This window comes from Amphiura filiformis, chromosome 10, assembly GCF_039555335.1.
Source record: "Amphiura filiformis chromosome 10, Afil_fr2py, whole genome shotgun sequence".
Taxonomy (NCBI): domain Eukaryota; kingdom Metazoa; phylum Echinodermata; class Ophiuroidea; order Amphilepidida; family Amphiuridae; genus Amphiura; species Amphiura filiformis.
The window spans coordinates 42,964,999-42,990,648 of NC_092637.1; the positions used below are offsets into that span (position 1 = coordinate 42,964,999).

At 35.3% G+C, this 25,650-nt stretch overlaps 1 protein-coding gene across 4 annotated transcripts in view; it reads right to left on the reverse strand.

The window, feature by feature from the left end:
• LOC140162891 (myotubularin-related protein 9-like) overlaps window positions 1-25,650 on the reverse strand; it is a 93,378-nt gene that overhangs the window by 35,821 nt on the left and 31,907 nt on the right. The window contains exons 1-5 of one of the 4 annotated variants that reach the window (XM_072186194.1): window positions 24,106-24,289; window positions 15,772-15,941; window positions 4,731-4,890; window positions 2,163-2,308; window positions 1,051-1,179 (exon numbers count right to left, since the gene is read on the reverse strand). In XM_072186194.1, the coding sequence (XP_072042295.1) occupies window positions 1,051-1,179; window positions 2,163-2,308; window positions 4,731-4,890; window positions 15,772-15,941; window positions 24,106-24,166 (666 nt within the window). In that variant the 5' untranslated portion in view covers window positions 24,167-24,289. Of the gene's footprint in view, window positions 1-1,050; window positions 1,180-2,162; window positions 2,309-4,730; window positions 4,891-15,771; window positions 15,942-24,105; window positions 24,290-25,650 lie in introns of those variants that run through there. The other 3 variants (XM_072186195.1, XM_072186197.1, XM_072186196.1) reach the window with 3 other exon arrangements.

Genomic DNA, 25,650 nt, shown 5'->3' on the forward strand with positions numbered 1-25,650 from the left:
GACAACAAAAAGTAATTAATTTGACAAAAATGTGAATTTAAGGGGCTAAACTTGCCAGTTTACAAAACATTACATTTTTCTTGCATATTTAATGACCCCGTGACACAACGCGCAATTATAGAATTTTTTATTTTTTACTTTTGACAAATTGGGCATGCAGTTAGTGTGTATACAAGGTTTCAGACCTCTCCCTCTCTTTGTAAAGAAGGCACAGACTCCCAAAGATGAAATTTATTTGAATGGCAACTTTTGACTCCAAATTTAGACCCCCCTACTCCAACTTTAAATGGCTGCCACAGAAAATTCTTAAGAGCTACAGACCTCAAATTTTCAGGTTTATAATATTTTGACAGGTACAATATATAACTAAAATATCAAGCAAATCTGAGGGGGTCAGGTGGGGAGCCTCCTTGATTTCATATGGACTGACCCATGTATGTTCATTGAAACTCTCAAAAAACAATACAAGATAAAGAATTTTCCAACTCTTTTACTGATTTTTTGCTACCTTGCAAACAGAAAGTGAAAATGGCAACATTACAGCTCATTTGTGGTGGAAGGCCACATTTGTATTATTAACATACCGTAAAAACTCGATAGTTAGCATAAGTGCTTACTATCAAGTGCTTATGAAACATGCAAACATGAAGTGCCCCATCCACAAAAGTGTAAAGGGTTTTGAGAAAATCATCAATACACATAGTTATACAAGAACAAGTAAACCTGCAAATTTGTGTCTCAACTCCATTAGCTCAGTTAGTAAGGCGCCGGACTTTGGTACAATTTCATGTTTTCAAAAGCACTTGATAGTAAGTACATACATTGTAATGCTAACTGTCGAGTGTTTACGGTATTACATCAACAAGAAATAATCCTGTGATGTTTGCTATTTTTATCACTAAAATATTTACTAAAATAGTCTGAAATATTACATCCAGAAAATATAAATGTATCCACTATCATCCATAAGCAATCAATAACAACAAGCTCCCTATCCTGAGTACTTTGATCAATTTCATAAAATTTGCTGTGAAAAGCTGCGTTACTCACCTCCTGTGATGCATGCACATAGCTGAGCACAGGGAATCTGCCCCCATGACGGAACCCAGCAGCAGCTATCACCGTCTCATCATCTACTGATTTGGGGACCACTAGGACTGGTGGATAACTGGGACAAACCTGTAAGATATTGAAGCAAACATGTAGAAGTTACAAATATACTAATTTTTAGTTTAGTCTTCAACAGCTGTGTCTTGCAAATTCATTCACATGCTTGGGAGTAAGAAGGCTGGCTGCATTGGTCATTTTGATGATTTGGTGTTTAAAACATTCCTACTTCAAAAGCCATTATAAGGCATTTGTTCACAAAGGCCAGCCTCCAGTATTCACTGATGTGTGGCTTTATCACGGCTAGAAATGGATAAGGCCATCTTAAATAAATCCTGTGTCTCAAAGCTGCCGCGCGCGTTAGTAAAATTCGTATCTGATTCCAAGTTTTCAATTTTTTCGCAATTTTTGGACACAAAAATAATAAAAGAGAAGAATAGTAGTTTGTAGCAGTGACTTTTTTGTCTGCAATTCCAACATTTACCACATTGGATATTATTTGGGCAAAATGCTTGTCCAAAATCCTGTACTGACACATAAAAAAAATTTAATTAAAAAAAAACAGTAAAAAACACCGCATTCCGCATTAGGTTTTGAATTTCTCACAAGCTTTGAGACATAGGATTTAATTAAGATGGCCTAAGTCTTTGTTGTTGCTGGAAAGCCCATATTTCATTTTGCCAGCAACATTTTGTAGCAAGCAAAATATCACTTAGTTGATGGAAAAGAACTTTGAACAAAGCGATACTTTTTTTATGAATATACTTTAGTATTGTCTACTATTTCAATGGCTGTTAACGAATTGTAAGCTTGTCAGGGCATAATTTAGTTGGTATCGCATAGCAGTTTACTACTCAATCTTGGCAAATGCTATGCAATTGTATTATAAAAGAATACAACAGCTATATAAATTTTCATTAATGTCTGTTTTTGCGATACAAAAGGCCAACACTAAATTATGCCCAGAAGCTTGTCAACCATCTTTCTGACCTTAAGAAAATAGAGAAGTAATGGACCCAGGATGTAACCACAAGGAATTCCTAAAGAATTTTTACCTGGAAGTTTTTGTTCACAAATGTCAGCCTCCAGTCTTCACTGTTCAGTCTAGCAAACTCATTCTCAGCTAAGAAAGCATGCCAGCCATCTTCCAGGATCTCAAATTTAGGGCAGTAGAAGAAAGGATAGGTCAGCGTCACAGATTCTGCAAATAAATTGAGAATTTATTAAAATTTTTACCCAAAAAAACAAACCCAATACAAAATGGGGTGACACAACATCAATGTTTTAAGAGCACAGGGGAAACATAAAATTAATAATAAAACAAAGTTTCATTCACATGACCTCATATTGATCTTCGGTTTGTTTCTGAAAGCAAATTATTTGTACCAAAGTGCAATATTTGACATTCCCTTCTTACACTGAACACGGCTGTTTGATGTGATTTTATTATTTATTTATTATTCTTTATTATTTATAAATGTTTCTAACAAAACATAAAATAATTTTCAATTCTAGAATTTACAATACCAACAGCTATCACATTAATATACACATATGTTTTTTGTATTAGATTTTCTTTTCTATATCAAATTTTCATCCTTTTCTGCCTTTTTGCGGTTATTTTTCTTCTATAAATTGTATATTTGTGTGTAAATTGAAGGCCCTATTTACGTTTTCAAATTTAATTTAGCTCAATTATATAAGTTATTCCTTTCATTTCATGATAAAAAGTAGTTTGAAAATTTCCTTGCAAATGTTACTCATCATTTTTATGATTTTTAATACCATTATACAAGTGCCTACCCCTTGTAAAGATGCAAACAATATTTGAGATAAATAGCGCCACCAGTGTTCAACATTGCTTAAAAATGAATACAGTTCTACATGCCATCAAACAACCGCATGAAATATACAATGGGGTATATTCCAGTTGAAATCCATACACCCTTTGAGGAAGACATGACCTTAATATCCCACACAGGTGGTGTAGATTTCAAATGGAGTCACCCATTCAGCTAAACCCCATTTGAAATTCACACCCCCCTGTGTAGAAGATTAAGGTCGTGTCTTCCATAGGGGGTGTATGGATTTCAACTTGAATACCCCATTACATGTACATCCTAAACATGCAAACAATTAAAATTGAAGTCAAAATAAACAACGGGTAAACTATGTTTTTATTCATGAGCAACATGCAAATATGACAGAGTCTGCATTCTCCTGCTTTTATGTCTTTGATGAGGTCACAAAAATATCTGACCATCAGCCGGCTAGCTCACCAATATTGAGTAAAAGCTGGTCAGAGGTGATCGGTATATTGAAGCATGCAATGAGAGCATCTAAGCGCTTGAGTATCACAGTGCGTGGAATATAGAGATCAGCAGCACTAATACCTACAAACAGACACACACACAGACAGAAAGAGACAGACAGAGAGGTATAATAGACAAACAATTAAGAAAAACAAAAGTACAAGTATAGGAACAGACACAAAATGTACATAAACATAGATTTGTGTGGTTACAGTTTAATGGCATTTTTTGCTGCATTGAAGATGAAAATGAGCAAAATGATTTTGCTATATTATAAAAAAAAATAAAAACTATTTTTAGTAACTAAAGCATAAAAAGATAGGCAGGTGCAATATTTTGTGCAGTGCAGGGATAGTCAACCCTTTTTTGGATCTTAAAGTCACATAATTTTATTTTTTGTGATGGCCATCCCTGATATTGTGGCTGCCAGCTTATACATTAATTATCCTTTAAGCATGTTGAACAGATTAATTGAGTAGATAAAGTACACTGATCAATATGCCTTTTGTTTAAAGCAAATTGGACATACGGTTCCCACAATACATAAATTATATTTTCTTTGTATCTTATTGTTTTTATCAATAAATAATTGGTTCATTAATATGTAATTTTTGCTGATATTTTGCTAAAAATCCATGCATTAAAATATTCAGGGTACTTTTATTTTGTACACTTTTGCCTTGAAACTTGGTCAAAGTGTTTCTAATATGTTCTTATGAATTATATAGTGAACCTGAATTCTAATTTGCATATTTGCATAATTAATGAGCTAATTTGCATAAATGCTAATTAATTATGCAAATATGGCAGGTTCACTATACAATACATTAGAAAATATTAGAAACACTTTGACCAAGTTTCAAGGCAAAAGTATGCAAAATAAAAGTACCCTGAAAATTTATGCATGGATTGTTATCAAAATATTGGCAAAAATTACATATGTGACATGATCAAGGGGAATGAGTCACATGTCGACCCTGCTCGAAAATGAGTTTTACATTTGTTTCTAAAGAGGACATGTCCGATATGCTTCAAATAAAAGGCATATTGATAAGTGTGCTTTGCTCTACTCAATTAGTCTGTTTAAAACATGCTTAGAGCACTTCCATAATGCCTCAAATACCACCTTAAAGCATAAAAAGATATAAAGCAGGCATAATATTTAGTGCCGTGCAGGGAGTCGTTTTTTTTTTATCTGAGAGTCATAATGTTATTTTTGTGACGGCCATCCCTGATATAGTGGCTGCCAGCTTATGCATTAATTTTCCTATAATAACCATCCTTGCCCATCTCTCCTTGGCATAATCTTACCTAAGTTAGACAGGAGCTCAATAGAACTAGCGATATTCAAGCATTCTTCCATCCCTGGAATGTCAAGTTTTATAACCATAAAATTCTTGCATTTGATGGTCAGGTAGCCAACTGCTCCGACAAACTTCTTCTCAATGGCATCAATGTTACTATGCAAAAGCTGTGAAGAAATTAATTCAAAAGTATTGTAAAATTCTTTGAAGAACTTTAGTCAAAATATATTGTGAAACATTATAGGGACTTGAAGCAGATCTACATGTTGTAAATAGAATAAAAAAAAATTAATTTCAAACTGTTTTGTACCCATTTCAGCTTGTACAAAAATCAAATGGATTAAAAATTACAGTTAAAATAAACATCTCAAAAAAAGTAACTGACCCCCTTAAATAATGACAAATATTCAAAACGGGTGATTGTATTACAAATCTGTAAAATGCGTTGGAAGCAGAATTTATTTCTGCACATTTTGACACCTTATTTGTAGCAATTGACTAAATATTGACGTCACAGCGTACATTTAAATCAATGTAGCCCAAGATTTGCAAGTTGCAGTAAATTCTATTGATTTTGCATTCAGTGTAATGGAAGGAAATCTGTGTAATGATATCTGAGTGTTTTTGTATTGTAAAAATTTGTATGTAAGTGCAACTTTCAAGTTTGAACCTCACTACATTAAATTGACCGGTGTTTTATTGTTATCTGGGCTATCGTATCAAATGAGGTGTCAAAATGCGCAGAAGTAAATTCTGCTTCCAACGCATTTTACAGATTTACAATATAATAGCCCCTTTTTGAATAATGGCCATTATTTAAGGAAGGGGGGTTAGTTACTTTTTTTGAGATGTTTATCAATATTTTAAGGGGAGAACCCCAAAAGATTGACAATGTCCTTATAGCTGGCGCCCTCCCTCGGCATTGGTAAAAAAAATGTGGATCAAAAAAGCAATAATTTTTTTTTATTAATAGCATAGGAGAAAGGTATCTGACATAACATTTTAAACCAGCCCCTCCCTCCCTAATGGAAACTAGTTTTGTTGTAAGATGTAATCAAACTGTAAGGTTGTTCTCGAAAATAATATCATCAGCGGCGTGTCCGCCACTTGAGATGAGTCTGGTCCAGTTTTATAACCATAAAATTCTTCACCGGCGTGTCCGGGATCTATTCCTGCGGGGGGCTCAGAGGGGTTTTCAGAGTTATGCCGGGGGGAGGCTTAATGGCTAAAATCGCCAAAAAAATGGCTGATTTTACATAATTTTTAACAAAGTGAGGGGGGCTTCAGCCCCCAAAGCTCCCCCCTGGATACGCCACTGAACATATTTACTATTAGATATAGATACAAGTGCATGGAAAAAACCCACATATTCATCCTGGGTCAGTAGCTGTGGTGTCAAGGCACTCTGATTGACAGCTGTCAACTATTATATAAGCATGGTTGGTGAAAACATCTGTCTTAGTATGGGAATTTAGGGGCTGTGCAATAATTATGAGCCCTGGGGAGGGTAAAATTGGGGGGGCAAGAAATTTTGGCGAGCTGAAAGGGGGGGCAAGCAAGTTTTGGCCAGCCGAGAGGGGGGGGGCAAGCGATTTTTGGCACACATTCATGGGCGCCTTTTAAATAAAACGCTCTAAAAGGCTTAGGAAAACAGTGCGGAAACGCTTTAATATGCAAATTTTCCTGCTCGCACTTGCTTCTAACATATATCTAGACCATTTAAGGTTTGAAAATTGGGATCCCAAAAATGTGGCATGTGTAAGGGGGGGCAAAGATTTTTTGGCGGGCCGAGAGAAGCAAGCGATTTTGGCAGGCCGAGAGGGGGGGGCAAGCGATTTTTGGCGGGCGTTTGAAATTTTACCCCGGGGAAAATAATTATTGCACAGCCCCTTACACATCCAGGGTTGATGAGAACCAGAAAGCCGTAACTCACAATGGTTTTCATTGTGAGTTACGGCTTTCTGGTTCTCAACCCTAGACATGAATGATCTATATCATCTGTATCATAATAATTGGTACCTGTCAATAAATGGACAATGTGGATGGGGCAATAATGGACATGCATTCAAATATAAACTGTATCTATAGATTCATTTTAAATAACCTAACCTGTACATGTAGTAGCAAAGGCGACCAAAACAAACTCTTGTTTTAGGGGCGGAATGGCTTTCAGGTAGGGGTGGTCGGTCTGTGATATTTGAATTCTTCTACACGCTCGCTATGAATTGAGCAATGCAATTTTTGCTAAAGCTCACTACCATTCGCAAGATGCTGTGAACTACTTTTTTTCCTGCTGCTTCAACCAACAATACAACGTATACCCTTCATACATTCCTATATCAAAGCTGCCAATCAGAAAAGCTGTTAGTAAAGTACGAAACATGCATTGATTGTGTATATTGTGCACTCCGCGTACTACGCACAATGTTTCGCTGAGCCCCGAAGGGGGGAGTGCATTAGACGCATCAACATCAGCACGCGTGCATTATTTTGTCTAATTTCTCTCCCAATAAGGCCAAAAAAAAAATTGTTTGCTTGCCCTCGAATGGATTTTAAAAATTGGGTCGGTCGGTCGGGAAAAGTTTTTTTTTTGGTTTTTTTCTTTCTCTGTTTCCCAGAAACAGACATGGCGAATACCAACATCATGCCATGGTCCAGCATCTGTGCTCGCCACTTGCACCTTAAACAATTGTAGCTCTTCTACATGTAGGCCTACGATTAATGAAGTGAACAATTCTCCTAGTGTTTTCTGCTCTTCAAGACTACAGCGTGTCCGGTCCCTTGCTTCACCTGTACAGCTTGCGCTACTCGTGTTGTGTCCGCCATGTTTAAAGTGAAATCATATTTATACAGAGCGATTTGTGCTCTTAATAAAAGTAGCCTCAACAAACATGTTGAAAAAAAATAGTGCAATGTTACTTCCTTGTCGATACGAACAAATATCATGAATTTAAATATTTATAAACAAGAAATGAATATCTGGTACAACTGTTTTCAAATTTTATCTACTTTTACCATACCCTTACAAAAATTAACCATAGGTTGTGTCACTTTTTCAACCCACAAACCCATGGAAAATCAAGGGTAAACCAATGGTCAACCTAGGGTGAATAGAGGGCATGTATATTTTTAGACCCATGTTCCTTTGTTTAAGGCCTATATTACCCTCTGAATAAGTGAAAATCAAGGGCTTCACCCTAGGAATTTCACACTCTGTAAAACAAAATATCAAGGGTTTGATCAAATCACACTAAATCCATGACCATGAAAAGAAAACCCATGAAACCCTCAGAAAATTGAGGGTCACTTAAAGCTCAGACCCTTGATCTCACTGTATTGTCAGAGGGTTGGTTTACACATGCAGACCCCAACTGCGTGATAATTCCTAGGGCTGATTTTTGACCAGCATTGATCAGCATATTGATTACCCTTGCAGATTAATTCTGATTGACATTTGTCTGTGAAGTGTGTATACAACAGTCAAGCCTTTCAGTGTTTATTTTTAAAGCAATATTTTTGTATGTTCATGAACATGATGAAGATAAATGCAAATTATGCAACTTGCCTCTCAGAAAATTCAGTTAATTATTTCGTGTAGGTTTTCTATTAATACTGCAGTCTTGTCTTGTAATTTTAGCCCATTATACTTTGTCGAACCAAGCCTGAGCATAATCTTGATAATGTCTTTATAATATAAAATGGTGAATTTATGTCTGTTCACATCCCACATCAAAATATTCAACAATATTTGGCTGTAAACCTATTTTCAGGTGAAATATACTTAGTAACTGTAAAAATCAACTTTTGGGAAATAATGTTGTAATATTGCTTTAAGGGATCAGAGAGCACATCAGACACAACAAATTGCATTTTATTCTGAATATGAGGAATGTCCTTCTGATTTTGATTTTTTTGAAATAAATAATGAGTTGACTGTATATTTTTTGGGAGTTAATTTTTTGCAATCTTATCAATTCAACAGTTTAAGTGGATGTTTAATTCACATTTCCAAATACACTATATCCACATGTTCTACATGACTGTATGTGATGTAATAATTATTTTTGCAGGGTTAAAGATTTGCCGGCCCACTAAACAGTATTTGAAATGACTTAAAGCCCCAATGTATGATTTCCTTCAAATTTGTTATTCTATACTCAAAATGCTGAAATAATTGTTGTAATAATTGTCGTGAAGGGTTCCTGTTCATTTTGAGCAGAATGAAGAAGGTAACAAGTAAAAGAAACCTACTGGTTATTTTGGCTATTTAACTCGTAGTTCTATTATACAATGTACTAGGAGGACATAAAGTCATAATTCAGAATTACGACTTTAATTAAAACTTTGCTCTGTTTGACAGCACATCAAATTTGACCAATTCCATTTAGGTGCAAGTTGGGACATGTGTAAACATTACAAATATGCTAACAAATCAGGTTTGAAAAAAAAAACCAATTTCATATTATAATATCGAACATTATGGCTTAAATGTATGGCACTGAAAATAAAAACAAAACTTATGGTAATTAGAAACTTCAACCATCAATGTTTAGGTGATTAGGAAAATGTGACAAACACAGTGAAGCTATAATTTGCTTACACTTACAGGTATTGTGGAAGCAAATTTACTGAGATGCACTGTCAAAACATATTCACAAGTTTTAAATGGTCTATGATTGTACTTACATATTTTTTCACATGATGCACTTCCTATAAATTGGCATTCACAGACTAACAGATTTACTTTCCTAATCCATCCCAAGTGAACAAGCAAAGGTGGCTTGTTGGTACAAGTTCCAAGTTCAAAAACATGTCATAGGAAATGACCACAGGTGTGAAATATATCTTGTCTGCAACATTTGAATGCTTAAAAATCATGTGTCAGTGTCCCATGGTTGTGTACACACTTTGCATATTCATGGCCAATGAGAAGAAAGAACATCAGAACTTTCAAACCTGACTCAATACCTATTGTTACATGATGATTTCAAGTGGGATTATATTATCCTGGATGGCAATGAGCAAAATGTTCATAGATTGTCACCACTTGACTTGTCTTTATAATCAATAGCTATCAGATCATCTCTGCCATAGGCCTATCAATGTTCAAGATTAGGCTCTTAATAAAAAACGAAACAAACCAAAAATATACAATAATATATGTATTGCAGAATTTGGATTGAAGGGCTACTTTGCATTCATTATTTTTATTAAATTTCTTATATAACCTTCTAAAGGGGTTTTCAACTAAAATGTTTACACTTTATCTGGAAATAATGATAACATTAAAACATCCACTGAATGAGTACCCCCCCCCCCAAATAAAAAATAAATAAAAAATTTGAAGTAAAAAAATAAAATAAAAATTCTCTCTTATTCACAGTGAAGCTATGCAATTTGATAGATTGAAATTCACAATATGCAATTTGATTAGGGGAAGCTATTCCAGAGGGAGTATGTAATTTATATGGAACAGCCATTTCAGAGGGAGTATGTAAATTAAATGGAACAGCTATTTTGGGGTCATTTCAGAGGGAGTATGTAAATTAAACGGAACAGCCATTTTGGACCCATATGGGTATGTAATTGAACTAGAACAGCCTAATTGATATCAATATCAATTTTTAAAAAAAATCAAAATATTTTTTTTATTTTAAAAAATCTCTTATTCAGTGAAGCTATGCACTTTGATAGCTTGAAATACACAATATGCAATTTGATTAGGGGAAGCTATTCCAGAGGGAGTATGTAAATTAAATGGAACAGCCATTTCAGAGGGAGTATGTAAATTGAATAGAACCGCTATTTTGGGGTCATTTCAGAGGGAGTATGTAAATTAAATGGAACAGCCATTTTGTGGGCCATTTCAGAGGGAGTATGTAAATTAAATGGAACAGCCATTTTGGACCCATATGGGTATGTAATTGAACTAGAACAGCCTAATTGATATCAATATCAATTTAAAAAAAAAAATCAAAATATTTTTTTATTTTAAAAATCTCTTATTCAGTGAAGCTATGCACTTTGATAGCTTGAAATACACAATATGCAATTTGATTAGGGGAAGCTATTCCAGAGGGAGTATGTAAATTAAATGGAACAGCCATTTCAGAGGGAGTATGTAAATTGAATAGAACCGCTATTTTGGGGTCATTTCAGAGGGAGTATGTAAATTAAATGGAACAGCCATTTTGTGGGCCATTTCAGAGGGAGTATGTAAATTAAATGGAACAGCCATTTTGGACCCATATGGGTATGTAATTTAACTGGAACAGCCTAATTGATAATTGATATGATATCAATATTGATGTCATCCGATTTCTGAGAACAACAATTATTGTTGGGCAAATAATAATAATCATTCTTGCAAACTAAATTGGGACACCCCTAACACCCTAATTGCCATGTGCTTTTAAAATGTTTAATCAAACCAAACTTCCAAGCATCTCATCTACACGTGCAGGCGTTGCAGCATAAGAAACGTATACACATATTAAACATAACCATGATATAAACAGTCTAGGTAGGCCTACTGTAAAATATTCCGAAGCTGTGCCCTCGGAGCCACAGTTTTTCCCAGGGCAACACTCACAAATTCTGTGACTTCTGAGGGCACCGACCCTCTGACTTCCATGGGTTCAACCCTCTGAACCCTCGGAAATTCGAGGGCTCAACCCTCAGAATTCACAGTATTTCCGAGGGTTGTCGCAGTTTTTCCAAGGGTTGAGCCCTCGAATTTCCGAGGGTTTCGAGGGTTGAACCCATGGAAGTCAGAGGGTCGGTGCCCTCAGAAGTCACTGAATTTTTGAGGGTTGCCCTCAGAAGTCGGAGATTTTCCGAGAGTTGTGCTGTAAGGCATAGCATTTTCGGGGGTTTTGTAGGGTCGTGGAAAAACTGGAAAGTCTGTGAATTTTTAAAACCCTTTGTTATTTTTTTCTGTTGTGAAATGTTCGCAAAAGTGCTTAAAATAGTTTATAAAAGTGCTTTTAAACTTTCCGACTTAGGCCTAAACGAATGGGCATATTGCCTTTCGACGCCATGAAACATGGATTGAACGATTTATACCCGTTTGTCATTGGCTGTGCGAGTTTTTTAAAAAGTTGAATCTCCAATTTTATTGCATTTTAGACGAAAAGAGTTGCTTCAACCATAGATTTTGCTTCAACACAACTAAATATTTTTATCAAAACAGCGTGCCCGGGCAGCGTGAAGGAGGACTCCTAACTTGAAGTAGGCCTACAGCAGTTTACTATTCAACTACTCAACTATTTTGTGTGTGTAAAAATCAATATTCGCACAAAACCGAACCCTCGAAAATGTAATAAAACGGTACTTGTAACATGGTAACACTAACCATAACGTTCATTTTGTCGTTGAACTAATTCTCCTAAAGTTCCTATTAAAAAGCACAAGCATTGAAAAAGTCAAAAGTCTAAACTAAATGCTAAAAATGATGTACGAATAAAATAATATTCCAATTTATAAGCCTCGAGGAAGTTGTTCATATCGTCAGCATTGATATCAAAAATTCCCGGCAAAAATTAAGATAACCAAACTGGTAGATTTCAGGGTTAATCAACATTTATTTTCTCATGCCGTGCTCGCCCAGACCTGCATGTAATGCCGTCAAGAAACTCATCTATAGGCCTACATTTGTGCAACATTGTAATATAATTCCATAGTGGTAAATAGTGAACGATGCATTGAAGATGAGGATGCTTGGACGATACAGATATTTTGCTTAAAAGCACATGTTAAATTGGGGGGGGGGTTAGTTTAGTTAGTCCAAGTTTAGTTTGGTGGGTGGGTGGATCTTGACCCAAGACAGAACAAGTTTGTATTGATAGTGGGTCAAGGGCACCCAAGGTCATCAGGGGTCATTTGAGGTCAAATTAGTCAAAACTGTCATATGGGCATGAAACTTGGTGGGTACAGTCAACATTCAACGAGAAAAATTGAAAGGTCATTTCAGGGGTCACCAGGGGTCATCTGAGGTCAAATTAGTAAAAACTGTTGGATGGACATGAAACTTGGTGGGTACAGTTAACATTTAGAGCCAAATTTTTAGAAGGTCATTTCAGGGGTCACCAGAGGTCATCTGAGGTCAAATTAGTAAAACTGTCAGATGGGCATGAAACTTGGTAGGTGCACTCAACATTTAGAGCCAAATTTTTGAAAGGTCATTTCAGGGTCATCTGAGGTCAAATTAGTAAAAACTGTCATATGGGCATGAAACTTGGTAGGGTACAGTCAACATTCAAAGAAAAAAATTGAAAGGTCATTTCGGGTCACCAGGGGTCATCTGAGGTCAAATTAGTAAAAACTGTTGGATGGACATGAAACTTGGTGGGTACAGTTAACATTTAGAGCCAAATTTTTAGAAGGTCATTTCGGGGTCACCAGAGGTCATCTGAGGTCAAATTAGTAAAAACTGTCAGATGGACATGAAACTTGGTAGGTGCACTCAACATTTAGAGCCAAATTTTTGAAAGGTCATTTCAGGGTCATCTGAGGTCAAATTAGTAAAAACTGTCATATGGGCATGAAACTTGGTGGGGTACAGTCAACATTCAAAGAAAAAATTGAAAGGTCATTTCTGGGGTCACCAGGGGTCATCTGAGGTCAAATTAGTAAAAACTGTTGGATGGACATGAAACTTGGTGGGTACAGTTAACATTTAGAGCCAAATTTTTAGAAGGTCATTTCGGGGTCACCAGGGGTCATCTGAGGTCAAATTAGTAAAAACTGTTGGATGGGCATGAAACTTGGTGGGTACAGTCAACACGTAGAGCCAAATTTTGGGAAGATCATTTTGGGGTCACCAGAGGTCATCTGAGGTCAAATTAGTAAAAATTGTCGGATAAACATGAAACTTGGTGAAAACTGTTGGATGGACATGAAACTTGGTGGGTACAGTCAACATGTAAAGCCAAATTTTTGGAAGGTCATTCCGGGGTCACCAGAGGTCATCTGAGGTCAAATTAGTAAAAACTGTTGGATGGGCATGAATCTTGGTGGGTACGCTCAACATTTAGAGCCAAATTTTTGGAAGGTCATTTTGGGGTCACCGGGGGTCATTTGAGATCAAATTAGTAAAAACTGTCGGATGGGGACATGAAACTTGGTGGGTACAGTCAACATTTAAGACTAAATTTTTGGAAGGTCATTTCGGGGTCACCAGGGGTCATTTGAGGTCAAATTAGTAAAACCTGTCGGATGGGCATGAATCTTGATGGATACAGTCAACATTCAGAGCCAAATTTTTGGAAAGTAATTCGGGGTCACCAGGGCCAGGGTCATCTGAGGTCAAATTAGTAAAAAATGTCGGATGGGCATGAAAGTTGGTGTGTACAGTCAATATTTTTGCTTAATTAATCAAATAAGTAAAACTGTCAGATCATTTAAGTTTGTTCCTTGACAAAAGTTAAGTTATAAAGAATCCTCAACCCACCAAAAGCCTCATGCCATTTTTTTAATATAATGGAATTCTTAAAAAATCTTACATAGCATATAAATATTTAAAATGAAACATGTTGAGGGTTTATTTTATGGATACCATGCATTGTTATGATTTATTATTTACTTATTAACTTTTCATTATTAAATTTAACACATGAAAAGAAATTCAAGGTACTGGAGAATAAACCTGCTTGAGTATTTTTTTTGATGTTTGGCAGCATCTTTAATGTAGGTGACGAACTTAGATTATTTAACAAGTTTTGAATGACAAATTAATCATTTTTAAATGATTATTTTTTAAACTTGACATTTAATTTGCCATGCACTAAAAATGACAAATTAACTAGGCCTACGCTCATTCATCAAATTTGTCATCACATATCAAATATCAAATATAAAAAAGTCTTGAAAATATTTGTTATGATGAAAATTAATTTGAAATGCTCCAAATTAGACCACTTTTTGATGAATTAATTTTCTAGTATAAAATAGTCCCCTTGAAAACTATTTAACATACACTACCTAACATACTCAATCCGAACACCCCCCCCCTCAAATGCCTGTACACACATTGCACCCCTCACATCCACACACACTGTCAACTCAAAAACCTGAAGTGCATCAGAACATTTTTAGTACAACCCAAACTGATGGACATACACAAGCATGATTTAACTTTAACCATTTCCCAACATCACCTGCTATAAATATTCAGCCTAAAAACCAGAGAAGAAAAAAACAAACTACAAAAGCACTGCTCTCTGCAGATAAAGAGGAATATGATGTGAAGTGCAGCAGCACTTCATTGGTTATTTGATAAAGGAAGTGGGTGGAGCAATTAGGATTAAGATGGTTGGAAAATCAATAGTACACAAACATGGGTTCATTTCAGCCCTCTGGTTTTTCAACCCCTGCACATGCAGGTACTAATGTACAGACCCTTGAAATCATGAGGGTAACAGGGGTTGTTTGAGAATATCAGAGGGTCTATAATGCTTGATTCATGCCCATGGACCCCTTTCAAAAACAAGGGTAGAATCCTGCTATCATGGGTCAATTCATGGCCTTGTTCAGGGGTTGGTCAACCAATGGAAAACCCATGAAAAGAGGCCTAGTTTCTTTTGTTTTCATGGACCAAGGGCATGGAAAAAATGACACAAACACTGGTTCATTTTTGTAAGGGTATTTTAACATCTGCTATATTGTATCCATTCTTGCACGATATGCACGGTTATATTTTGCCTGTAAATAAACTCATCCCTAGATGCGCCGTCCGAAATGTGCAGGTGTATAGCAAGTTGTATTAGAGCTTAGACGCTGAGGTGGTATACGAAATTGCGGAACCCGACAGTCAGGTACAGCCGGACACGTAAACATGCAGGAAATAGTATTTTACAACGGTTCTTTTAAATCATCAGTTTTTCAGACGAAAAATACATGACATTTCTGGGAAAATTGCAAAAAACAACTTTTTTCAAAAAAAAAGTTCTACGGTCGGGACGGCCGGTTGGACGAGGGCAAGCAAACAACTTTTTTTTTTTTGCCAAAGTAATACGCGTTCATTAACCTATAATTAAGTCTGAACTTACCCATAATTCCTCAGAGTTAGTCTTACGAGAAGACAAAATCAGGTGATGTCCAGTAAGACAAAGAGTGCCCTCTACTGGTGGATGGAACGGCCGATGCAGGACCACGTTGTCCACTTTTGGGGTCTTGATGAACTCCACAAACTCCATGGCATGAAAACCAAAGAAAAACCCTGGAAAAAACAAAATAATGTGGGGAAAAAAATGACAGATATTTGTGACAAACAACCAAACTACATGAGAATCAGCGCTTTTAAAAACTTTTTTTTAAATCCTAAACACCATATTTCACAAAATATTGTTTACAGTGTCAATCATGAAATAATGAAACTCCTGTACTTGGGCACAGTTGTTATATACCCCCTCCTATAATAACAGTACCGGGAACAGTACCAACTACCGGTACTTTTCCATGAAAATATCAAACAGATTCAACAAATATGTCAATTTTGTGATAATTATAACCAGGCCTTGCCATCTAGATTTTAAAGGCGAGTGGTTAATCACTCGCTAGTATGATGTTAGGCGAGTAGTCGAATTTTTACAAATACCACTTGGGTATAATCAAGTAGAGCTTCGGTCTCAAAATGGTATTATGTATTTGTGTTGAAATGCGCGCAAAGCGCGCTAAAATCTGTGGTTTCTCCGCTTGGAGGGAGCAGTCAGAATCGATTAAATGCTGAATTGGCTTATTCAATGGCTGATTTTGGGAGCTTCGCAGTGAGTGATATTTAGTGTCTATGGCGAGTGGAAAACCGCTCGCTAGAAATCAAGTTTGAGCGAGCGGTGGCGAGCGAGAGCGATCGCTCGCCTCAAACGGCAAGGACAGTTTTCTACATGACTTTTTGTAAAAGCAGTTTATAAGGCCTATATTGTTTCAATAAAAAATTGTATTATCTATGTAAATAGCATTTTAATGGTAATATATATCCATGAGTTGAAAAGAAATGCATTTTCCAGGAAAATACAATATGCAACCAACAGGTGTGGATTACAACTATCTTAAAGCTTTGTATTCTCATTAAGGGGGTACTACACCCCTGGCCAATTTTTGGTCTATTTTTGCATTTTTCTCAAAAATTATAACGCATTGGTGACAAGTAAGATATATTATAGTACAACTACTGCACTGAAAATTCAGTAACTCAAGGCAAGTAGTTATTGATTTATTGATCAAATACTGGTTTTCCCTCATTTTTGATTGTAACTCCACAACTGTTGTCTGTGCTGGAATAAAATTTCCAGTGCAGTAGTTGTAGTCCTTGCCCCTATAATAATATACATATTTTACTTGTCGCCAATTCGCTATAATTTTTGAGAAAAATGCAAAAATAGGCATAAAATTGGTCAGGGGTGTAGTACCCCCTTAAATAATTGGTGGAAAACCCTACTTATAACTTGCATAATGTGCATTTTATTCATACCCAGTAGAGAATATAATTAGCATATAGCATAGATCTGCCAGCAACAATCTGCTGTAATTCCCATGAAACAGAATACTAAAAAGTATTATGTTTTATATCACTCATACATTCTAGACAGTTCATTGGTTGATTACCATTTATCATTTTTACTATCAGCCTCTCTGTGTGATAGTTTTTACAATCATTGACATAGTGCTGCGCCATAGTGCACCTGCGCCAAGCAGTGCGCTGTCGACTCTTACACTCGCCGATTTAGTTATAGGGTGGACCCCAAAATGTGAAGTATATTTTTTTTTTAATAGTTTTTGCCGTAAAATCATGAAATTACTTTCAAAGTTACTTGATTCCATACTCGCATTTGTTTAGGTATAAAACAATTGATATATTTGTAGGTATAAAACAATTGATATATTTGTAGGTATAAAACAATTGATATATTTGTACTTCAATTGCTTTTAAATAATAGCAAAATTACATAATACATTTTGATAGAATCTTGTAAAACCATACACATATACCATATCTCACAATAGCAATGTGGCACAATTCACACAAAATGAAATAAACTGGGCTCAAAAAGAAACATACAATTTTTCACAAGGTCATATCTTAAAATCCTGTCCATAAATATGAACCAAAATTGCACACAGGTTTACTTCAATACTCGACTCTAAACAATGGTCAGTAACCAAACAGTTGTCCAACTGACACAACAGCAAAGTGCACTGACATGGAACAGCTTCCTGGACCACATTCACAGCCCAAAAAATTGGCATCTGTGAGTAAGTGGAATAGTGTGGCACAAGACCTGTTTCTTGAAGAAAGTGTGTGAAAGGCAGAAGCAGCCCGTTCCACACTATTCCACTTACTCTTGTGCAATTATCAGGTCTGTAAGGATCTTGTATGCATTCTCACACATTTCTTTTGCTGGGTGCCAATTATTCGCCTGTGACTGTGGTCCAGGAAGCTGTTCTGTGTCAGTGCATTTTGCTGTTGTGTCAGTTGGACAACTGCTTGGTTACTAACATGTGTTTAGAGTAGAGTATTGAAGTAATCCTGTATGTAATTTTGGTTCATTTTTATGGACAGGATTTTAAGATATGACATTGTGAAAAATTATAAGTTTCTTTTTGAGCCCAGTTTATATTTATTGAAGCTCTATCAGAAAGGTGTGTACAGTATTCTCTGCATACACTATGGACCACAATAGCCTCATCCCAATGGCATAGTTCAACAACCTTAATTAAACAATCATAGTACAAAATTTGACCTCAAGTTTTTGTACCCAAATTTGCAAAGGTCTTTCAATGAATGTACAAATGTATTGGGGTTAAAGAACTTCGTCCTGAAAGATGAGCATGTTATGGATCCTAGTGATACCGTCCTTGGTAATGACACTGCTAGTAGCAACTGGGCTATTCCAGTTGAAATTCATACACCCCCTATGCAAGACATGACCTTAATCTCCCACGGGTGTAGATTATAAATGGGGTAACCCCATTTGAAATTCACAGAATAGCCCAATATACAAGTACTCAATTGAACACAATATTACATTTTGCAATTTCTCTTTTTTTCAACTACCGTAGTTAAAAGTCTATCCCGCATTTCCATCACGTTCCTCTCCTATGCAGCAACCTACTCAACATTTTATTGCTTCACCATTTCAAACCTTCAAAACTACTTTGGCACCATTTTTAATTAGCGATTTGAAACCTCTTTCAAAATTTTAATTTTGTTGAAAAAATTTCCACTAAATAGGTCAGAGTCCAAGAATAATACTTAAGAGGACTTTTAATTATTCACGCAGTATAAACATTGTGTCATCTTACGTTGCTTTTCTAATCAAGAACTTGAGTTAAATTATGCAAACCAAATACTAAGAGAAAACACAGTCTCATCTCTAGTGGTTCAGTTCAGAAGCCTCCATTCAAGCATTATAGGTCAATAGTTGAACTCAAGTTTATGAAGTATGATTTTTTGTACTATATTCAAAGTTTATTCACTCATTCTGTGATGAACTTACATTATATTGGTAATGTTTGATATCCACTGAAAATTATTGTCATGCATGGAATCATCAGGTGCGAAGCCTGAGCCTAATTGGTCTGAGTGAGAAATTTCTAATTACTGTAAATTATATAAATTTTACATGAAAATATTCTTCTTTATGATTGCAAATGGTTGCAAATTTTGCACCCCATTAGCCAAAAAAAATGTTTTACTAGAATAAAAATTGTATAAAAAATATGAATATTATGTAAATTAATTATTCAAAATATTGTAAATGATTTAAAAATTATTACAATAATAAATGAATGAATAATAATTAGATAAACTTCCCCAATATATCAGAGGTCAAAATGTCTTAAAACTGCTCTCAAAAAATGGAATTTACATTGCCGATTGGGCTTATTCTGTGGTAAATCTAGCTCTATCCAAACCCAATCCCTAAGCACCTCTCTCTTCACAAAAACATTCTTAAAGACCTTACTCTTCAGTAATCAGATCATCCCCTCCCCCCACCCCGAGCTCAATCATAAACAAATGCTACAAAATCATTGCAATGTGATCTAAATCAATTTATCATATATATGCAAATTATACCTAGCAATTGCAACATCTCACAGATGAGTTGATGATTGGAAAAATGTCTGATGATGTTCAATGGATGAGTAAATCTTGCTGATAACATTCTGACATTGATGAATTGTAAGTGATGTCGGATAACGCTACGTGATATCCTTTGCTGAAGGTTTCTCATCCATTAGGACAATTACTGACATTTATGAGTTTCAAAGTGTGCATATCAGGCTGGTAGATTTCACTACATTATTTGGTACGACATCAATTTTATTGGATTGCAATTAATTTGTTTTTGTGATGGGTAGAGCAACAAACAATAGAACTAACTTATCATTATAAATTTGTGATATAAAAGCATTATAACAAAACAAAAAGAGAAAAAAAAATCAAGTTTTTAAGTTTAATTGAAATCTGATTATTCAACTCTCTCTCTATGCTGGTATCGACTGCAGACGACAAGTTTTAAAAAATTCAAAAATTCAGAATTATAAATGTTCATGACCATATTTGGAATCAGTATGAAAAATGCATTAAAATGAGTACAAACAAGCCTAGTATTGGTTTAGTGGTTCTTAAGTTAGCTCTAGATATTTTGAGAAAATATCTCCAAACTTTGCATTTTTACGTTGTAGCCTATGGCCAGCACGCACAGTATTAAATCATTCTATGCAAATTATCATGATTATACCTAGCAATTGCAACATCTCCTGTATGAGTTGATGATTGAAAATTGTCTGATAACGTTCAACCATGGAGGTATATAAATAAATGGAGGATGATCCAGCCAAGCCTCTTTTGTACTACGTTGGTTATGACCAATTATTGTTGAATAGGCAATTTCAGGTTTATATTGATTATGCTAAGCTGATTACATTGTGAAGTCTGTTTCACTGGCCATTGATTTCAATGGGGTAAAATGAAGTTTATACTTATTGGAAATTAAGTGCTCATGTTTCATAAAAGTTTGATATCAAAATCTCATTTTCACCAAAAATTGAGTGCTTAAATTGCATCAAGAAATCAGTCTTTTGAAAAAGAAACACCTTATCTGTTGTCATCTTGTGACTCCCTACATTTTGGTCATGAAAAATTGAATTAGGCCTATGACTTTTTTTTTTCCAAAAAGTTATGACCCCCGTGATATTTGGAACCCTCCTCCAAAGAAAATGATAGCCTCCTAATAATATTAATAATCATTTAGGCCTAAATACTGCTAATTATTTATTATACAATGAGAAGTTTAATGATGATGATTTAGGCGGCCTATACGATTTCATGACAATACAGAATTAAAAGTTTAAAAACAATAACATGACATATCCGTCATGGCACTCAATCAATTTGACCAAGCTTCAACCAAAATCACGATTATCATACACTAAACTATGAGAAACTGTTTAAACAAAGTATATAGGGCCTATACATTCCATATATCAATTTCTCTCTAGAAAAGATTGTCTGATCATCACTTTTGCTTGAATTCAAGTACTTCCGTAAATTTTCTCGCTTTCAGAACTCAAATGGCCCAAATTGGCCCAACATAATTGTTTCACAATCGGAAGGTAAAAGCGTTTTGCTTTCATTTGCACTATATTTGAACTCCCTCAGACCCCTTAAAAGCTTGATATATGAACATGAAAACTAAGTATATTTGTCAAGTTACGGCACAACTAGTGTAGAAAACAGTTTCATAACTTGAGAACAGAACATCCGAATTTCTTCGGTTTTTTACGATCATACATTGAAACTATAAGCTATCAAAACTGGTGACTTTGAACTAGCTGATTGACTAGCTGACGTCATTATACAGTCTCTTTTACAAGGCTTCCGCACGGGTCATTGTAGGGTCAATTCCTATGAGGAAATTTTGGGAGTGATAATCAATGAACCATGGTAGAGGCTCATAACCATCGTGGATATCAATAGCTTGGCTGAAGTGGCTGGTCAATTCAAGTTTGGTGACTCATTGAATAGAGGTAACGGGATAATCTCCACTTAGGAGATTAGAATTCTGGCGATCATTCTCCATTTATTTATATACCTCCATGGTTCAACGGATGAGTAAATCTGCAATCATGCTGATAACATTCTGACATTGATGAATTGTAAGTGATGTCGGATAACGCTACGTGATATCCTTTGCTGAAGGTTTCTCATCCATTAGGACAATTACTGACATTTATGAGTTTCAAAGTGTGCATATCAGGCAGGTAGATTTCACTACAATATTTGGTGTGACATCAATTTTAATGGATTGCAATCAATTTGTGTTTGTGATGGCTAACAAACGAGCAAGACAACAGAACTAACTTCATTATAAATTGGTGATAAAAAGTTATAACTGATATACTGCCCAACACTATAAAATAACGACGGAATTCATAGTTCTAGTCCAATTAATTGGACTAAAACTATGAAATTTGTCTTTATTTTCAATATTAAACAGTCCTGAAGAACATGTTCAATAATGCTTTGCTGTGTGCAGTTGGAGCAGGGTTCGATTTAACTTGTGTCGTGGAGCAAAATACTCCCCATTTTGGATAACCTGCGACACAAATTTCAGCTTGTATAACAATTTTTTACAATGTAAACATATGCTAATATTATAAGAACATCACCTAAAGGTTTTTGCTAAAAAATTGCTACACACATTTTTCAAAGTAAATCGAACCCTGAGTTGGAGTAATCCGAGCAGAGTTGTGTGAGTGCGCAAGTTATGACAAAATATGGAACACTTCAGGACTTTGCATGTCATCTTTGCGCCAAGTACAAAAAGAGAAGAAAAAAAATCTCAACTCTATCTTGCATGGACACTTCATGAAATATAGATGCTGCTTTTTTTTCCAAGGATGTTAAAAAGATTTTATTTTCCAGACAGTTTTTCAAGGAAACATTAAAAAAAAAGTCATAAAGGTACCCATCAATGTTATGACATTGATAAATTGTAAATGATGTTGGACAATGCTAAGTGACATCCTTCATGGATGGTTTCTTGTCCATTAGGATAATTACTGACATTTATGTCCTGGCATTTATGAGTTTCAAACTGTGCATTTCAGATGAGATTATCTTACAATGCAATATTTAGAGTAGACTGCTTTGCATTCCCTTTTTGATAAACAATTCATACCATTTATATGCCATTCCATAAAAACATAGACAGTAAAGAGAACCAAACAGTGGTGTAGCATCATAGGGGAATGGAAGGGATCTGAAATTTTAAAATATCCCATAGGAAAATTGCAGAAAATTGGCTTGTGCTCCCCCCCATCAGACCCAGTGCTCCCCCAATCATGGTCGGTGCCCCCCCATGTGATGACCCAAGCTACGCCACTGGAACCAAAGATCCTAAAAATATTTTTTGGTATCTTTGAGAAAACATTTGTAAGTTGTAACACATCCCCAGTAACCGCTCTGTCCAGTGCCCAGAGAAAACTTTGCATTCCTTTTTGATAAACAATTCACACCAGTTATGTCATTCCATAAAACCATACACAGAAGAGAGAACATGCAACACTGCAATCAATGTTAGACAGTTGATATGAATTTCCAAACGGGGATATGAAGTAGACTAACCATGCATGATGAGCCTTTAAAATGCTGTGGTCAAAAATGGAAGAGTAAAGAAAAATGTTTAAAAATGTTGGGTTTTTTTAGCAAAAAAATAAAATTTTATGTCAAAATTGAAAACTGAATTCCAAATTAATTCAGAAAGCTGACATCTCTGAATATTTAGTGTTTACTGTGAATACATAGGCCTACTACTACAAGTTGGTACTATATAGAGCACAATAAACACATTTCTTTTTTCATGTGTTTTTAAATGGAATTGTCAATAAAACAATTATACCAAATCACCAAGTTAAAATATATAAATGGCTGCATGATCATTGAATTGCTCACCATTTTGCAATCAGTTTAAAATCTGTTGTCCGCTGTTGCTTTTTTTTATATAATTTTTGTAATTTGTTGATAATTTTTTCAGGTGGTGGTCGCATTGCATTCTCTAAATTCAGTAAATTTTCATCGTCAACTGTTTAATTGAATGGGATTATTTTGAAATTTTAAAAACGCTTGAAATATCACAAACAAATAGGCCTATGTTAATAAATAATATAAATACATGCTAAAACCGTTGGGGTTTGATAATGAACCCCACAAAACTAACCGAGTATATGGAAAATGTCATACGGCCGGGCTGTTTCACAAGTTGCCGGCTCTATCATGCCATTCACCGCCTGTGTTTTTTCACAACAAAAATCCAATAAACATTGAAAACACAAAAAAAGTTAAAACAAATAAGCAATTTGAAAACACCAGCTCTTACCTCTTCCATTCATCTCACATCGTTTTAAGTAGTTCTCACAAATATAACAACACTCTTCCATTCATCTGATGAAACACAACATTGTTTTCATGATTGAATAAACTCCCACAGTTTCTGACGTGAAGTTCCATACTAGCCAAGACAATGTTATTCCATATAGTAGCAACGTCTATATTAATTCTACTTGCATAAGTTGACGTTACAATTCCGAAACATTAGTAAATCATGTCGGTATGTTGATCCAAGAGTTCTACAAAAATTCTACAAAACGTAGCTTGAAAGTGCTGGGTTTCAAAGAGAGAATCTTTTCATGGTCTAAGAAATTACAATGAAAAACACTTGGTGTATAATCCTTCAACTCTCCTGTGACATAACATACACTATGTAAGCCAATACAGCATCATGTCTCAGGCAAGGTTCATAAATCCCATTCAACAATCATAGCTCATAAGTTGACCTCAGATTATGGAGGATGAGTTTTTGTACCCAACATATTCAAAGGTCATTCTGTGAGTGTGTAGACATATTGGGGTTAATGAACTGTGCACTGACAGACTGGTGGGTATGAGATCCTAATAACTAGATTCTTCATCAGCATCAAGTTGTTGTTAAGAAGTGAAGTCAGTGAGTGAGTAAATAAGGCAGGAATTATTGCGTATCTCAGTCAAACAGCAGTTTTGAATATAAATCGGTAATTTTATCGACAACGTAACAAGAGCTCCATTTGGTCAAACAGAAAGGCATCGATATTCATTTGATCTACGATGAATGCAGAAATGATGACTGATTTTACAAAAAGTTCCAAATAAGGCAAAATATCGCTGAATCTGCTAATAATTCGAAGAAAATACTTTTAGTCTATATGTAGCACCACAAAAGTTCATTGCAGATGAAGAAAGACATCAATATCCATTAAAATGGTAAGCAGTATACACCATTAAATTTTATTATACTAGTATCTCCAACTCCAGTACCAAGCTACATGAGGGTACTTGTAGTAAAAAAGTATATCAGTCGCAAGGGTTAGAATTCCAGACACAAAACAGTAGAAATATTTCAAGAAAAAGCTTGTATTGCAAAAGAAAGACTCCAATCTACAGGTGGTACACAATGTTAAACTGACAGTTTTACGTTAACATAGTTAAGGCAAGACAGCACTGGCTGCGATTCCCAGCAACATTTACGAGCAGTTTATTGCAAGTGTCGAGAAAGCTCATAAAATTGAAAGAAAGTATCGGGTATTTATCAAAATCCATTACAAAATCTAAACATTCTACTGCGATGCTGAAATCGATAAAATTCATATATTTGTGCAAAAACAGCTTCTCAAGAATTAATTTGCATAAATTTCCATAATATGACTTTTAAGATTCGTTTTGGCTGCAGGCAATTCATTCATTAAAAACAAGTCAGCATGATGTGGCGCAAAATGCACAGCAAGTAATTTCCATATTAGGTTCAATCATTTCCATATTAGGTAATGCCAAGGCCAAATTAGGTAAAAAGCAAAAAATCCAGGCATTACTCCATTCAAAACTCCAATGT